Source organism: Patagioenas fasciata, chromosome 6 (assembly GCF_037038585.1).
Source record: "Patagioenas fasciata isolate bPatFas1 chromosome 6, bPatFas1.hap1, whole genome shotgun sequence".
In the NCBI taxonomy this organism is placed as follows: Eukaryota; Metazoa; Chordata; class Aves; order Columbiformes; family Columbidae; genus Patagioenas; species Patagioenas fasciata.
The window spans coordinates 15,901,643-15,919,017 of NC_092525.1; the positions used below are offsets into that span (position 1 = coordinate 15,901,643).

The following is a 17,375-nucleotide window of genomic DNA, read 5'->3' on the forward strand; positions in this document are numbered from 1 at the left end:
AGAGAAATGTCTGAGATATGGGATGTATTGAGTACTGCTCCTTGGTTGCACACTACGGGGTTCTCCAGAATTGGGGAACCATGAATCCAGGCCCAAACCTGACTCAAACCATTAGGTTTTCCCCCTCCACAACCAGATGCAGGACTTGTACCCCAGCAAGCAGAAGAGGAGACCAACCCTCACCCCCAAAGTCCAATTCTCCCCCAACAAGGCAGAGCGTGCTCTGGGGTGGTTTAGACTCTGCCAGAAAGCTCCCTAAGGAAGCACCAAGGAAAAAAAAAAAAGAAAAGAAAAGAAAATTGTGGGCTCTCTTAAATCCACGGTTTGGAAAATCCCTCCCTGCGCTTGCGAGCAGGTGAAGAACCGGCGAGGCAAGGGCTGGCGAGCCGGGGCAGGAGGGGACCCCAGCTGTCTCTCCAGCTGGTGGAGACAAAATTCTCATCAAACCGAAACAAACCCCCCTTTCTTTCCCCAAGACGATTTCTTTTCAGCACCTTCATCACAATTGCAAAGAACCAAAGTGGTTCCCCCGCCTTCGAGCACCCCGTTTGGCCTGAGCCTGGAGCGCTGTGCCACAGGGGGAGAAATAAAGAAAAATAGGGAGGAAAAAAATAACATTGTGGGTCTGAAACAAGACGGTAGAAACCACGGAGGGTCCCAAGGATGCTCAGGTCCCAGTTCTGCCAGTGCCGACCCACAGCCCCCAAAGTCCCATTGCCAATGAGCAGAAGAAAAGGTGACCCCAGAGCCACCCCTGTCCCCACCACAGAGGGACAGGTGACAAGTATATTCAGTTGCCTCGCCCCCAAGCTGTCAAACGTCGCTCCTTTCCAGGCCTTTCAATGAAACATTAATTGTAAGACACAAATCTAATTAAGGGCAGAGGGAAGGGGCAAGATGCCAAATCTCTTCTCCACTCCCTTTGGAAAGTGGGAACCCCATGAGCGGGAGGATGGGGGTAGCAGAGACAGGGGTAAGAGGTATTTTACTTGCCTGGCGTTTCCAGCATGGATCCCATTCACGAGCTCTGTAGCACCCCTCTCACCCCCACATCCTACTGCTTCCCCGCTTTCTCCCCCTCGCCAGCACAAGGTGACTTAATAACAAAAAACAAAGGACTAGTGCCTTGTGCCAGCCCAGAAGTACCCACCACTGCATCCCTGGTGGGGACGAAGCCAGGTTTGGCTGCCCTCGAGCCACACTCATCCCAGCCCACAAAGAATCAATGTACTTCCTCCAGGAGTTGTGTGGAAAGACAGCAAAGACAGAGAGGGGTTTGCTAGAGGAGACAAGGTGCTGGGTGGGGATGGGGAGCAGGCAAGAAGGATGGAAAGTGCTAGAAGAAAAAGTTGAAGGATGGGGTAGGGTAGATGGAAGGGGACTGGCAAGACGGACATCATGACACAGAGCTGTTGTGTACAGGTCAGCCTAACTGTCCCCAGTCCCTGGTCAGCTGGAGAAGCCCAAGTCACCACTGTCCTCTCCACAGCATCCCATACAATAAGGGAAAAGGACCTTTAGAGGACATGTTGCACTGTAGCTGGGCTGACCCACCCATGGCTCTCTGGAGGGATCATTCTCCCCCATCACCCACAAGAGAAGCAAAAAGTCCCATTTCTCTGGGCTGGAGAAGGCAAAGGACTGTGTATCACCAGCACAAACTCCCACAGAGCATAGGGAGTCTCCAGCCTGTGGGACCAGGCTGCCCTACAGAGTTCAGCATCAGCATCACCTTATTCATTCAATCCGTTTGGGATTATCCCCCTTCACAACCCTTCCGGGCTGGGCATGCAGTGCCACGGTTTGCAGCTAATTGTGCAATTACATTCATCACCCACATTAAGCAAGATAAACAACCACTATGCTTCAAACCGCTGCCCTTCTCTCCTCTACGGCAGCAGCTGTCAGACGAGGCTCTGGCGGGCGAGAGGAGGCTGCGCTGCCCTGAGCAGGGTCTGATGGACCACGCTGCTGGGGATCCAGGCTCATCCCCCATATGAAGGCAACTGGGTGCAACTTTAAAACCCAACACCAATAAGTTTCTTCATACATGTTTTGTTTCGTGCGTATTCAGAGCTTAGGAGGATATTTTTTTTTTCCCCTTCACTGCTGGACGTGCCTCCTCATTTTAATTCACAGAGGAGGAGGTGGAGGCACCCACGCAACCCCATGACTCCGGGAGCAGGGGATTTTGGAGCGCCCGCCAAGCAGGGGGAGCTTTGCAACGACGGCGCAGAAGCTGGCAACAGCACAGAGCCATCAAGCGTGTGAAGACAGGGCGAGCATCACACAACTGCCTCCCTCGGCCGGGGAGCCCGGCACGGCAGCAATGGCTCGGGGGCCGCGGCCGCCCCTCCGCTGCCGGCGCCCACATGCCAGCCCTGCTCCAAGATGTGCTGGCCATCTGCTCCCGCCAGCCGGGGCTGGGGCCGGGGCTCTGCGCCGAGGCTGGGGACGTGCCAAGCCGTCCCGCCGTCACCACGCTCCCCAGCTGCGCCCCCCGTCATGACCGCACCGCTGTCAGTGCTCCCAGCCCCCCGAACCAGCCAGTGGGGTTTCTGCACAGCACCGGCATCGCCCACCGTGGGGATTTGGGATGGAGGTGTTCTCATAGTTCTAGGTCCTCCCTACAGCTCTGGTTTTGCTAGTCCCATGCAAGCCCACTGTGAAACACCTCTGGGCAAGTGGGCTCAGCCGTTCCCATCCTCATGTGGATTTTGAGTCCCCAGGGCAGCTCCCTTCACCAGCCTCACTCTTCCAATGACTTGCAACACGTTCCCCATTTACAGTCAGGTTTGATGTTGCAGGCCCCCAAAATCTGCCACCAGGAAGACCCATTCCCCTGGTCAGTAACACAGGGGCCCCACAGCTGGGGCACATCCCCATGACCGCTCTGCAGTGGGGGAGCCAGCCAGGGCGAAGCCTGAACCTTGTCATAGTTGAGACTTATCAGGTTTGGACAAGAGCCGGGGGCTGCTGCAGGATTCAGGATGTTCCGTAACGAACGTCCTCTGCCCCAAATAGACGCTGTCCCAGGGGTGCAGGCTCGAGCGGTCTCTCCCTAGGATCCCTCCCCACCAGTGCTGGGGAAACTGGTCCAAGAGCGACCCCCAACACCCCAAGTCCCCAGCCAGCATCATGGTCCAAACTGCCCGCAGATACTGCGCCATGGCACTGGGCACCGCAGAGCGATGCTGAGACCTGGCCTGGCATCCCCGGTCTTTAATCCATCCCTCTCCAGATCCTCTCCCCAGGTCTTCCTCTTTATGAAAGACCAATAAATGTAAAACATCTGTTTTAATAAATGATTCCTCAATTTCTAGAGTCCAACAAGTCAGATGTTCGCTTAAAACTGTCCGTAACACTTTCCACGGGTGTATTTATAACTACATACATAACTCTGCCATCTCACGCTCTGCCGTTAACCCTCTGCAGCCACGTTACAAATGGAGCTCAAACAGAGAGCGGAGATACGTGTCAGAAAATACCACACCTACTCATCTCTGGAAGAACATTCCAACAGTCACCGTCTGGAAAATAAATCCTTTCTTTTGATTAAAAAAAATAAAATAAAATACATTCACATACGAAGAAACCACCACACCATGACATTGTCAGGTAGGATCCCGACCACTTCCCCAGCACCAGCATTTCCCACACAGACATCCCAGCACAGCGAGCGCCGCTGCTCCGTGTCGGCGGAGAGGCCCCCGGAGCCCGGCTCCGCTGGTGCCACCGCCGGTGCCGCAGGGACGATCGGTCGCTTCACACCAGCGCACTGCAAATCAAGGAGTGTCAGTCGCTGATGATAATTAACCAGCTCCCGGCTTGAGATAATTAGCTCAGTCTAAAAGCAGCAGCTCTTCCCCTGAGTGTTTCGCACTGAAAGCCCCGTTATCGGCATCGGCACCACGCTCCTGCACCCAGGACTGGGAAAACAGCTCAGCCCAAAGACAGGATGGACAGTTTGGCTAATAAAGAGATTTTTTTGTTAAATGCAGAGTCAAATGTAAAGGTCAGCAGAGCCCAAAGGGAACAGCTCTTCGGGACTCTGCTCTGCATCCTTGCTGTCCACAGGTAAGGAGTCACAGCATCGGCACCGCGGAGGGCCCCACCAGGGAAAATGAGGGAGCAGGAATACTGACCTACAGCCCCAGGCAAAACAAATAAATAAAATAAAATAAAATAAAATAAAATAAAATAAAATAAAATAAAATAAAATAAAATAAAATAAAATAAAATAAAATAAAATAAAATAAAATAAAATAAAATTCAAGGGGACAACAACATGAGAGAAGGGGCAGGCGGTGGGAGGAGGGGAAGAGGCCGGCAGCAGTTCATGGTTAAAACCATCTAACCTTGGGGAAAGCGCCTGCCACAGAACACCTCCCCCTGGTTCAAGCAGAAGTTACCAACCCAAATGCAGATGAGAAATAAGCAGGACGAACGGTGCCACCGCCAGATCCCAGGAAATTTTTGTGACTTTGGGTTTTTTTTGCAATCATCGTTTTCTATCCTGACAGCGAGATGCACACAGCAAGAAGCCAACTGTGGCACCGATTTCTTTCGCGGCCAAGGGACATAGGAGGAGGGTTTCAGGTTGGAGTCGGCTTCAAGTACTCAAAAGCTGCAGTCGAACATTCAGAGGGTAAAACCCACGCGTGCTGCGAGCTGGAAAGGCATTTCTGCGGTAATATTTACCCCAATGTCCCCTTAATGCTCCAAACAGAGTCACCAATAAAGTGGGAAATGTGAATTAAATTGTGTCGCAAAAATATGAAAACCAGTAGTCAAATTTCTACAGGCAAACAAGCAGCGCACCCAAGCTCAACAAATTTTTGCCTAAAAAAAAAAAGAGTCTTAACACAGTTCTCTCGGTTCTCGCAGCAGCTAACTCTTCCGCTCTTTCGTAAATATTTGAAAACAAGGTCACGCGCACAAATTCTGCTTTCAATTTGCCTTGTATCCATAGTGATTAAACTCAGACCCACAATACAGGACTTAAAGGAAAAAACTTTAAAAAGGCCTGGAGCAGGGCTAGCCCGCAGCACGCTTGCCGATCCACCAAAGGCCAGGGACGAGCCCATCGGCAATGACCGTTTTCTCATAAAACAGCGACATGGGAATTAAATCGTGGGGTTCCCGCAGACATGCTATCGTTATAGTAAGGGATCCAGTCCTCCATCTACACCCTCCGCAATAAACACCTAACCTGGAGACAACACAAATTTAACGGCTTGGAAACTCGGACAGGGAGTGGGGTCCGGCAAGGACGGCAAGAGCGGGACGAGCAGGAAAAAATGAAAGCAGCTTCAGGAAAGACTCAACAGCAATCTACCCATCACCAACGGAAAGATTTTTTTTCTCTAAAAAGAAGAAAAATAATTTTCTCATTATCTTTTGCTCATAAGACCCACAATTGCCAAAGGGGAAGTATTGGGGCTGGAAGCTTTTACCACCTACATCCAATTTCCTACTCCATCACAGCCCCAGACACAGGCAAAGCCTCCGGTGTGCCACAGCAAATGCTCCAAATTCAGCAGGGCCTTCCCTGGTCCCTGCCGAGTGACTCAGTTTCCCCATCTGACCATGGGGAGCAACAGCATTTCCCTGCCTGTGGGGATATTAGGAAAACAGCCCCATCCAGGACTGGGTCAGGGAGGATATAACATTTCTCCTGCAGACACTTCATAGGAAAATAAAGCTAGAAGAGACAGGAAAACAATTTGCACTGTCCCTCCGCAGCCACAGGCTTACTGAGGGGGGTTTGCAGGCTCCTGACAAAAGGTTCCTAAATTCCCAAGGTACAAACCAAGTGCAACGAAACACCTCAAAAAAGGTGAGAACCAGGGGTGCAAGGAGGCTGTGGGGGAGAAACACAACTGGCCACACAGCACCGTAAGGCTGTCACCTCTTGGGACATGCGGGGCAAGGGGAGCGGGGAGCTGCCAGGGGACACCGAGCCCCTTGCGCTTTTGGCAGGGCTTTGTGAGCGACGGGAGCAGAGAGGGGCAAGGGGGACGCTTACTTCTCATAGTCCAGTTTGCAGTAGAGCTTCTTGTCGCGATAGAAGCAGGTGGTCTGCAGGGGCTCCTTACAGGACGTGCACTGGACGCACTGCTCATGCCACAGGCTGTCGTTCAGGCGCAGCAGGAACCGATCCGAAATGACTCGCTGGCACCCTTCACACACCGACTTCGGGGTCGCCGCTCTGCCTGCGGGAATGACCCAGGGCAGGGGTGGGTGAGGGAGAGGTGGATGGGGAGGCGGACCGGGCACAGGATGGACGGAGGATCCCACAGTTTTCGCTTCCCCCACGCAGGGTGGTGTGTCGGTGGAGGGCGGGGGGTGTGTGGGGTGCTGCTCCAGGATCCGGTGGGGACCTGTGCCTTAGGGGAGCTCCGGGGGGCAAACAACGCCCTCAATTTCGTTCCTTTTAGAAAGACAGCAGCAGAGCCGCAGCTTGGAGGAATGGCGATTGTATGAAACGGAGATTAAAACGAAGAAAAATAAAACAAAATAAAATATTTATTGTTCGATACGAAGGAAAGGCCCTCGTTGCACTGGCGGACTGGGGGAGCACACACGATTTAATGCAATAGCGGAACGAAACGGGAGCGGGAAGGCGGTCGCCGGGGGCACTCCCCGGGCGAAGGGGCGAAGGGCGAAGCGCAGCCTCAGGCAAGTACGAGCCGGGGGAAGAGCTGCCCCCGGGTCCCCTCGGACCCCCTTGTGCCCATCGCTCGGAGCCCGCCCGGCCGTGTCCCTTCCAGGGGGTCCCCGGGAGGGCAAGCGCTGTGCCCCGACTTACCCAGCAGTGAGGAGAAAGGAGCCGCAGGGTCCAGGGCGCTCTGCAAACTCTCCTCCATCTTCAGCCCGTCCAGCATGGTGGGGAGCCCAGCCGTACGCAGGGGCCGCACCGCCCGCCTGCCAACACAACCCGGACACGCCGCGCTCAGCCCCGGCCACCGGCCCCGCCATCCCCGGCCCGGGCTTCCCCGCCTCGGCTGCCCGCCCGCTCCCGGGGCGCCCCGCTCCCCTCCTCCCTCCCTGTTGCCGAACGGGTGAAACACCTCCGGACCCCCCACTCCGGCTTCGCAGCCGCTGCCCCGGGCGGGCTCTCAGCGTCCCACAAGCCCCCGGGCTCCTCGGGGCAGCGGGACTGGAGGATGCGGGGCTGCCGTCGGCGGGGCTCAGCCGCTTACCTGGGGCGGCTCCAGCGGTACCTTCCTGCGGGGAAACGGCGGGAGAGATCTCCGCAGCCACCGCTCCAGGAGGGTCCTCCGGCGGCTCCTGCTTCCCTGGGCTGGCCTCCCTCGGCCTCCCCCGCCGGAGCTGCCCGGGGTGGGGAACGAGCCGCGGCGCCCTGGACGGCTCCGAAGCGGAGCGCACCAACCTGCGGGGAAGCGCCCGTCCGACTGCTGCCAAGGCACATTTCCTGGAGCTGATACCTCCCTGCCCGACCCCCACCCCCTGCCCTCCCCTCTCCACCCCACTCGAAATAAGTTTCCTCCCCGCTCTCCTGCCTGGCTGCAGGCACCGGCCCCGCCACGCCTCGAGGGGCCGGCGGTCTTGCCCGGCTCCGGGGGCACGGCCGGGCAGCCCCGGCTCCGTTGCCGAGCTTTTTTTCTTCTTTTCTTAGAAAAGAAGCCAAAAAGAAGAGGGGAAAAAAAAGAAGTAGAGAGGGGTGACCCGTCACCGCGGCCCTCCTGGTAGCGAAACCGGCTGGAAATCAGCTCCCCCTTCCAGGGGAAGCCCAGGCCGGGAGGTTTTGGGGAAAGCCGGTCCCCGGGGTGGAATGTGCTTCCCCCGCGCTGCGCATCGCTCCGGGCCCCTGGCTCCTGCCTCTCCAGAGTACTGAAGGAAAATGAGTGCTGGGAGAGGAAGGGGAAAAAGAAAAAAAGCCGAAAGCGGGAGGGCTCGTCGCCGGTGATCGCTGGCGCCGAACTGGGCCCGGTCCGCTACGGGAGCCGGTACCGCGGAGCCGCAGGGGGAGGTGGCCCCGGTGGAAGCGCCGCTTCGGCTCCGCCAAACCGCATCGGTTTCGGGGAGGGGAAACCCGCGGAGGAAAGATCCCGCCCGGCTGGGGAAGCTGAAACTTGGAGCCTTCCCGCAGCCCCGGCGATTTCCCGTCCCGCCCGGCTCTCCCCTTCCCTCCTGCCCGGAGGGCGTGGGGGGGATGTCGCTATTTTTCGGGGAGTTTCACGGGCTCCGCAGGTCCGGAGCCACTCGCAGCGGGGTCGGGGCCGCGTACCTGCCACTGTGGGAGCAGCCTGGGCAGCGGGGCCCCGGCTTCTCCCGGCACGGGGGAGAGCTGGATTCCCCCTCTCCAGCTGGTGGGGGAAGAAACGGCTGCAAAACTGCAAGGGACCCACTACAGGCTGTCGGAGGATGAAAGGTTTTTAGGGGCCTCACCTCCTGTGCTCACCAGTGACCTTGGCACCAGGAGCACTCCCAGCCTCTCCATGGGGCATCCTCATCACCAAGTGTTCTCCACGCACAGATGACGTGGGTGATGCAGAGACCAAGGTCATGCCCTTTGGGAAGCTCGTAGGAAGGACAGAGGCCACAGGTTAGCATAGGTGGATCATCACCCTGCCAAAATCACACATAAGTGAGAAATGGGGTCTTGGGACAGCCTCACTGTATCCCAGCGTAACTACACTGGGAGCTTTGGCAAAAAAGCATTGGTTAGCATGAAGCAGCTCTGATCCCTCACATCCAGGAATGCTGAGCTGCAGCAGGGAAGCACAGGGCTCTGATGACTCTGTTTTTGTCTCTCCTGAAGGACTCTGAGCAGCTCCAGACAAGTTCCTGGGCAGCCAGATCTATCAGAGCCACATTGCCAAGACACCAGCCCAGCAAGGATGGCAGCATGACCAGGGGCTCCAGGCACTGCATGCTGCCCTTCCTCCCTGTGCAAACCAGCACAACCGTCCTATCCCATCCCATCTGCAGAGCTGTGCAGGGTGATAGATTTTTCTTACACAGCCAGGTTCAGCTCCGTGGGGTGAGAGTGCCATCCTTCAGCATTGCAAAAACTGTGTCCCTGTACAGGGCACGTTGCTTATATGCTCAGATTGCCCACCCAATTTGGTTTGATGCAGGAACAGCTGGAAGGGAAGTCATTCCCTCTACATGTTTTCACCCAGTGGCATTTCCCTTTCTCCTCCTCTCCAGGAGGGTTCTGGAAACTGCCTTACCTCACAGCTTTCATGAACAACTCCCAGCTCAGTCTCCAAAGTATAAAGCTTGAGGGATTGCCCCAGTGCATAACACCAAGGAAGCTGCAGCAAGATTTACACACCAGCTCCCACACAGATCACTGGAGCATACCTGGTCTTATGTAAAGGGTGGTCACCAGGTGAACCAGTACAATATGCAAAAAATACACCCTACACCCCCTCACTCCCAAAGCACATCTTCACCTCAGGCAATGGCCCTGCAAAAGATGGGAGGGGAGTATTTCAGCCAGCATATGGCAGTCTCTGAGGACCAGGTTTTCATGATTAGCTCATCCAGGGGTGAATTAGGTGCAGCAGCCCACAGCATCAGCAGCTGAAAAGAATTAAATCAGAGGAGAAGCTGTAGGGTCTGCAGGTAGCCAGGTGGTCTGGGAAAAGCAGCATTTAACAGAAGTTGCTGAGCAAATTAACAAGCCAACAGCAGTGGAAAATAAGCCACACATCTCCCTGCTGAGGTTGCCCATCTCTCATTTTTTGTGCCAAACAGCTTGGGTGGACCAGCAGGTCCACACCATTCACTGCTGGAAGGAGATCAGCAGCACTGAGCTCCAAGGCCTGGTAGCCACAGTCACAGCTCCACATGGCACGGAGCCAGGTCCCTCCTGCAATATCACCTTAACTCTGCCCAGCAAAGCAATTGCAGAATCATGGAGGAGCAAGGAGGGCTGGACCCAGAATAAGGCACACAGGAGACCAAGGAAGAGAGTGGTTATGAGTTGTGCTTCCCCTACACACACACCAGCCACCTCCCTTGGGACAGGAGTCACTGGGCCAGCTAGCCAACATCATCATGGTGCCTTTAATGCCTGAAACCAACTTGATCCAGAAGATAAAGCCCTGCACACCACTCAGAGACATCTCCCTCCACCTCTTACCCCTGGAAAGAGCACACCATCCTCTTCTTCCCACCACTGCCACTGCTGTTTCTAGGCATCAGCTGTCAAATATCTCTGGGGTGATAAAATTCTCTCCCTTTACCACTGAAGTGCACCAAACCAAGCCTGTCTCCGGTAAAGCTCGTTGCACAGGGGGCACAGGGAGAGAGGTGAGAGGTATGGACTGGCAGCTGCTGGTCTTACACAGGTACAGGTCAACCTTGTCCACTAATGCTGACAAATGCTTGGGGATTTATCAGTGGTTTTCTGTGTCATGCTTTCCAAGACACTGTACCTCACCATGAAATAAAAGCCATCATCCCCTGCAGGAGGATGCATACACTGCTTCCCACTACCACCATCAGCTCTGGGGAGCCCCACATGCCTCCTCATCTGTCTAGTTCCTCCTCTTCTTCTTCATACCCTCTGCTGCCTCAGGAGGTACCAAGTCATCACAGCCTCCCGCAGCTTCCCACTTGTGCCTTTGATGTGACAGGGGAGAGTTGGGAGGAATGGAAATGGGACAGACAGAGAAACCAGGCAGCAAAAAGAGCTTCTCAGGGGAGCTGGGGTATGATGGTGAAGGCCACCCAGTGTGCAGCCCAGACAAGAGGTCCTTGAGGAAAGGCCGGTGGTGGTGGCACTCAAGTCAGAGTCACACTATCAGTGTCTAAAAGTCATTTCAGGTCTATAGGACATACCTTTAAATCAACAAATTCAGGAAGGAGCCCAGAGCTCAACTGGATGCAAACCAGCTCAAACTTTTCTATCTTGGGATGTTTTTATTCCCAATCCAGAACTGTCATTATTGAACTTCAGTAGCAACTGAAGCAGCTGCTAGAGAACCCAAATGAAGACAGGGCAGGAAAACACACCAGCTTGAATTCTGGGTGAGAAACAAATCCAGTTTAGCATGAGCAAGGGAGATGAAGAATTTTTGCATTTTCCAAAGTCCTCATCATAAGTGGCTAAACCCACTATTTTTTTAAGTCCTCTCCACGGAGCACTTCAGAACGAGAAGCTCAGAACTAATACATGCTTTGAAATGTTTGGCCTGTGCACTAAAAGTTTGTCTGTGGTGGGGAGACATGCTGCTAGTGCAGAAAGCTCATGAGATGTGATGCATGGTGGGAAAGAGAATATGACACTTTGCTTTGCACCAGACATTCCCAGAGCAGAGGAAAAAAAGTCAGAGCTTAATCTGAGGCTATGAGGGTTTTCATGGGGAAACCAATGACTGGATCTTCAGATGAAGTGGTGGTGAGACCCAGCAACTGGAATCTGGCAAGAGCAATATTCAGAGGAGACAGAAGGAACCTGGTTTCAGTAGAAAGGGCAGGTAGCTGGACCCTGTTACACTCTCCTCATTATGCCTGAAAAGTGCCTGATGCCTGGATTTTGAAGGCACCATCATGACATATGTCTGCAAGGAAAAATAACCACATTGGAAGGAACTTAAACTTCAGTATTTCTTGATTTTTGAGTTATTCAGTGCTATTTTTGAATTCTTTGTGCAGCTATAACTCCATATAAGGTGGGGCTCAATATACATGCAAGGACAGCAGCTTTCTTTGGCTTATCCATGATTGTGATTTCCACTGTTTTATGAAAAATAGATTTTTGCAGGGCTGTAGATTGGACAAGCTCCACCCACACCAAGCTGCTGTTTTTCTGCAGCAACTCACCCCAAAGGAAAACTGCACCAGTGAGTTATTAACATTACTAACTGTTGTGTGATTTGCTCCTCAGGGTGTCTGTAGAGACTCACCTCATACTTTTCAAGGCTGGGAGAAGCGCTGCTCTTGGGCAGCATTTTGACACCACTGAATAGAGGCCCACAACATCAACAAGGAATCAAAGAGTCAGGACCAAATCCAGGAGATCATTGAAACTCAGGTCCTCAATGACTGCAAGTAGAGCTCAGTTGCTCAGTGATGACTTTCCTTTTAGCAGGACAGACACCTGCTAGTGACGCTTTCAGATGAGCAAGCGGTCTCTTATTTACAAGGACCATCTCTCCAATGTCTCAAGGTAGACTACAAAGAGTAGGGGTGTCCAACAGCCACAAATAGTCACTTGGAGACTTCCTGCCCCAGCCTTGGTTATCATATCCCATCCCTTCCAAGGTCAAAAAGTGACTGTTGATAGTGCAGGCAGCGGTGTGGATTTGCTCACAGGCAGTGGACCGAGATCAGCATCAAAACAGTCAAGTGAGTTGCTCATGGGACTTGCCAAGCTCCACTTGCACTGACTGCAGTGGGCATGTGCAGGACCATCTGTGCTACATGCTGGATCCCACTCTTCTGTCCAGTTTATTTTTTTTCTGTTGCCCATGTGTTGAGCTCTTATGCCAATGCAGAATATCAGGGACTCTGAATCCCTCATCAGGAACTCATATTAAGCCACCAAGAGGCATCTCGGTGTCTACATAAAACCTCTCTGTCTGCATTAAACCTCTAACAGAGGGGGTTGAACATGGCCCAAAGAACTTTGGATGCTTTGGCCAGATTAAACTCTGACATTGCAGCTCCATGCGAACACTGAAGATCATGGCTGCAACACCTGTGTGCTGAGGGCAGCCTGTGAGCTCCTGAGACAGCACTCTTGGTGTGGAAGTACCACATCCTCTCCAGCTGGCTCACCCCAGAGCCAAAGCCAAAATAGCACTCAGACACCATCTTTGCAAGAGGTCTGCTGCAGACATGGCAACACCCTCAGGTTTTCCTATATACATTTCAACAAAAAGCATTAATACCAGATGGTCTCTCTTCTTCAGACAGTGACATCAGCTCCTGCAGCCCTTCTCTTGCTAAGCCTGCTACTGCCAACCAGCCTCCTCAATTTAAACCATCAAACCTGAGAGCAGGGTGGTCAAGAGAAATCGAGGGCTTTATAAGCAGAAAAGAAACCCAAGCCACCTAGGTGGGGGACCCGCTCTTAGAAGCCCACAGTTCTTGAAGGGAGAAGCCTGGAACAGCCCAGGCTGGAGGTAACCACCAGTCTGGTGTGGCTACCACCCCAGCACGGTCTGCATGCAGACTCTCAAACTCTAGCAAAGGTTTTATAATGAGCAGGTTGAATATTTTCTGTCTTTAAACACCTCCTTGTCAATGGAAAAATTACCTTTTCAAATAAAAATATCCTCTTGGCCAGTGCTTTTCACCTCTTTTGAAATGCAGTGAAATACTGGAGAATGAATCATGTCCACATGTGGGAGTTTTAACAAAATGTTTCATTTCTATCCTTCTTTCTTTCCTGTTGTCACTACTCCTTTCCCTCGAACTTCCTGGAGTCGCCGAGCGGCAGCGTTGCAATCTGTCACACGGACAGACGAAGCACGGCTGCATCTCACCGCACTGTCTGCTGAGAGGGTCAGGAGGGGCAGATCACTTAACACTACACCTGTTTTATGAATAATAACACAGGCGCTTTTGCTGGGTTCCTGGGAGGATGTTTTCCCATCAGGATAAGCTCCGCGTTTTGAACAAATTCATGTCTTTAACTCCTTTGGCTCTGGCTAGCTCGGTTGCGAGGGGAAGCTCCAGTAGCGCCATTTGAGCAGGCGAAAGACCAGGTAGACATTTGAGGCAGGTTTGTCAGAGTGTGTTGTGCCTTCCCCCTCTGTAAGTTTCACCTATGGAGGTAAGAATTACACATTTTGGGTTGAAGAGCCTGTTGCCATTGCAAAACTACAGAAAAAAAAAAAACAAAACCCAAGAACAGGATCCACGAGGCTTCACAAAAATGAAAATTATCCATGAACTTGCCAGTTTTGAGTCATCCCAAAATACTGATGTACTTTGGTTCTTCCCCTCAGTGGCTGGACTAGCTCAGAAAAGAAAAAGCACATTAAAAAGTCACTTTTATAATTACTTGAAAAATTCAAAGAGTGCAAGACTTTCTTTTTAAGATGGTAGAATGAAATGTTCTGGTTCAAAGCAGCAAGTTTCTCCAGGTCTTTCCTTAGCAGGAGCAAGAAGCAACAACTGTCCTCTCGTGGCCAGAGGACTGTGCCCATTAGCACAACCAGCGATATCCCGAGTGATGCTCCCGCCCTGATTTGGGCTGCCCAAGGGTCTCTGGAGGGTCCCTCAGCCCCATCCCAACCTGTGAGTGCAGCAAAAGAGAAAACTGCACTGCCAGCTCCAATCAGCGCCTCTCTCATACATTATTTTATTTGTTTCGTTGGCTTTTATTGAGCATGAAAAAATAATTTAAAGCAATTATCTGTACAGAGGAGCAGGGGAATGGTTAGCTGGTTGGAGGACCTGTGACCCTCCCCACAGCTAGGCCAGGGAGGGTTAGAGGGGGTGATTTACAGCTGTACAAAAACACAATAATCCCACCAAGGAGGAGCAGAGGGCGGAGGACTTCTCTTGAGCTCTCGTAGGCCCAGAGCAGCGGGGTGGGAGGCTGTGCAGGGACATGGGGGGGCAGGGTCCAGCCAGCGTGGGGCCAGACCCTCAAGTGACCTGCAAGGGTGTCTCCAGCATCTCCATGAGGAAGGTGTCAATGGGGGTGTCCCCGATCAGCTTGAAGAAGAAGAGGTGCTCCAGGCACTTCAGCCCAATGGACCGTAGCGCTGGCAGGCGCAGAAGGAGTTTGGCAAACCTGGAAGAGAGCAGAGTCAGAGGCAGACAGGAGGCACTAGCCCCCCCTCACGTGCTTCCAAGCCTGTGGGCTCAGGAGCAGAGGCCCAAATCTTCCCAAAAAATGCCTTGGGGAGCTTTCCATCTTAGATTCCCTTATGTTTTCAAAATAATCACTTCTCTCCACATGTGTGGAGGGAATATTTATCTTTTCAAAACAGAATTTAGCATTTTTAAAACTCAAAGAAAAAAGACGATACACCAGATTTTCTCACCAAGACCACAACTAGCGACTTACACCTCCATGGTGCTATTTAGAGCCTTCTTGAAACAGCCTTCAAATATCCTCAGTCCCCAGAGAGGGTGCATAACCCCTCAGCATCATCTCTGCCAGCTGCTGCCTCCCGTTTCAAGGCACAGCTGCAAGGGGGTGCAGCAGGCAGACTGTACTCCCCTCCCCACGTCCCGCTCACAGTGTTCTGCAGTCACATCCAGAGCCAAAAACAGCAGAAGATGCTGTGGGCACATCACTTGGCTGGTGGCGATGGGGACAGGTACAGCTGCCGGCGTTTCGAGAGCTTGGCCAGCAGAGGGTAGGATTGGATTGAATAGCAAGAAAATTGCATCTCGCCAGCACCCCAAAGGGTCTGGCCTGGGATTTGAGCACTGAGAGCACAGGTCAGCCTGTGGGAAACTGGGCTGCTTTGGCAGTTCTGACTAGTGTCCTGTCCTTGCTTTGCTCCAGGGCTCTGGCCCAGGGTGGCTCAAGCAGAGCTGGTGCAGACACTTCTGCCTCAGTCTCTTTCCATGATGGGAATTGTGCTGCCTTAAGGTGCTTGTCTTGCTTGGGGACACTCACCGCCCTGGCTGCTCAGGGTACTTTTGCTTCGTGTAGGCTTCCAGTGTGGCATAGACCTTCTCCCGCAGTGATTCTACTTCTGAGGGGCTGGACAATCCCTTGGCATCTGGACAAGGGAGAGAATACAGATAGGGAGGAAATCACTGCAGAGGAGACATTTCCACTGCCACTAGAGTGACTGCTTGCATGGGTGGGAAAGGACTCAAGAACTCATGTACCCAGGGATGGGGACAAACCTGTCTGCAGTGTCACCTGAACTGCTCCAGGCCTCAGACTTACCTGGGTTGAAGAGGACAATGGCTCGCAGGCACCCCAGCTCTGACTTATCCATCTGCATGTCTTTCATTTTGGACACCAGCTCTGTCAAAACTCTGCATGTGGGCGACAAGGGTGGGCAGATGATCAGAGACAGGTACAGACAGCAAGGCTGGGGGTTGCCAAGCATCTGGGACCAGTCCTGGGAATGTCCCCAATTCCTCTCTGCAGGAAGAGGTAGCTTTGAGGGACAGCCATCCTGCACACTGCTCTTCTATGTGTGCATCAGCAGCATTCATGGACCTGAGCATCAAATTCACTCCCATTCTCACTTTGCCCAGCACGCGCCCTCTGTGCTCTGTTTGGACTATGGAGAAGAATTTGCATTCACCTGGGGAAAACCACATGGGTTTTTCTCCACATTTCACTGTGCAAAAAGGGCACTGCCCTTAAACGTGCCAGTTGTGTAAGAGTGGTGGCGCGTGTCCTGCCAGACAGGGAGCTGGCATGGCACAGACAGCACATGTGCAGCCGTTACGCAAGCAAGTTGGGGTTTAAGGCTTTGCCAGCTAAAGCTCTTGCTGATCAGTATTAGCTCTAGATCCAGTTACAGCAAACTCTTTGATAGAAGGCAGAGAGGCATTCCTCTCCCTGCACACCCAACCAAGGATCTGCTTCTGCAGCTGCAAATTCCTTTCCAAGGTGTTTTCATCCCATTCTTGGTTTTTAAGCCAGTCAAGTGTTCTGTCCTCATTCTAAGCTAGTTCTGTGCCAAATCACCACAGGTTTGCTCTAGCTCTCACTAAGGACATGTCTCCCAGAAGGGGAGAGGCAGAGCCAGCCTGCCCACTGATGACAGGGGATGACAAGAACAGGCCACGTACCTGTCAAATATGGAGCCCACACCAGCACTGTGAGCACTGCTACGGTGCACGTGCAAGCCCGTCGCCAGAAGGATGCCGTCTTGCACTGACACGGAGCGGTGGGAGAAAGAAGCAATGAGCAGCTCATTCCAGCCTGAAAGAGGAAGTGTGCAGGACACAAGAGGCGGTTCAGCAAAAAAAATCCATCCCACATGGAACAGGAGAGCTGGTTTCTCCCTGATGGTTTCAGACTCAGCCCACAGGAGAGATGGGACCCCAGGTACCAGCTGCGCCCTTGCCAATGCTGCAAGGAGTGTCAGACCCTGACCAGCAGCAAGGGAGGTGCAGAAAAAGACTCAAAGTGTCAAGAAAAAAAGAAAAGGGGAGGGTGAGGGGGAAAGATGCTGGGTCTTGCTCCTAAAAAAACATATTCCTTACATCAGCAACCCCTTTACATTACAGGGCGCTTCAAAACGATGGACCCAATTTCAAAGCTATACTGATTTCAAATCGGGTCCATCTTTTTGAAACACTCTGTATTTTGCACATCTCACACTAATGTGCCCCCCTCATAGTAAGTTCTACAGTTACAGGAATCACATTAAAAAGACATTTGGTCACTGTCCCCAAGCCCTCCTACATGTCTGCATGAAGACAGGAACAAAGAGTATACTTCACTGCCCCATCCA

General features: G+C 52.8%; 2 protein-coding genes across 5 annotated transcripts in view; both read right to left on the bottom strand.

Annotated features, from left to right (window-relative positions):
• The window catches only part of LMX1A (LIM homeobox transcription factor 1 alpha), a 44,155-nt gene extending 36,703 nt beyond the window's left edge, over positions 1-7,452 (bottom strand). The window contains exons 1-3 of the mRNA XM_065842417.2: positions 7,206-7,452; positions 6,812-6,927; positions 6,029-6,215 (exon numbers count right to left, since the gene is read on the bottom strand). Coding sequence (XP_065698489.2) covers positions 6,029-6,215; positions 6,812-6,927; positions 7,206-7,435 — 533 coding nt within the window. The 5' untranslated portion in view covers positions 7,436-7,452. The remainder of the gene's footprint in view (positions 1-6,028; positions 6,216-6,811; positions 6,928-7,205) is intronic.
• Positions 7,453-14,288: 6,836 nt separating this feature from the next.
• RXRG (retinoid X receptor gamma) overlaps positions 14,289-17,375 on the bottom strand; it is a 38,890-nt gene continuing 35,803 nt past the window's right edge. For all 4 annotated transcript variants that reach the window (XM_071810029.1, XM_065842304.2, XM_065842305.2 and 1 more), the window contains 4 exons: positions 16,708-16,840; positions 15,848-15,939; positions 15,569-15,674; positions 14,289-14,731 (listed from right to left, as the gene is read on the bottom strand). In XM_071810029.1, coding sequence (XP_071666130.1) covers positions 14,584-14,731; positions 15,569-15,674; positions 15,848-15,939; positions 16,708-16,840 — 479 coding nt within the window. In that variant the 3' untranslated portion in view covers positions 14,289-14,583. The remainder of the gene's footprint in view (positions 14,732-15,568; positions 15,675-15,847; positions 15,940-16,707; positions 16,841-17,375) is intronic.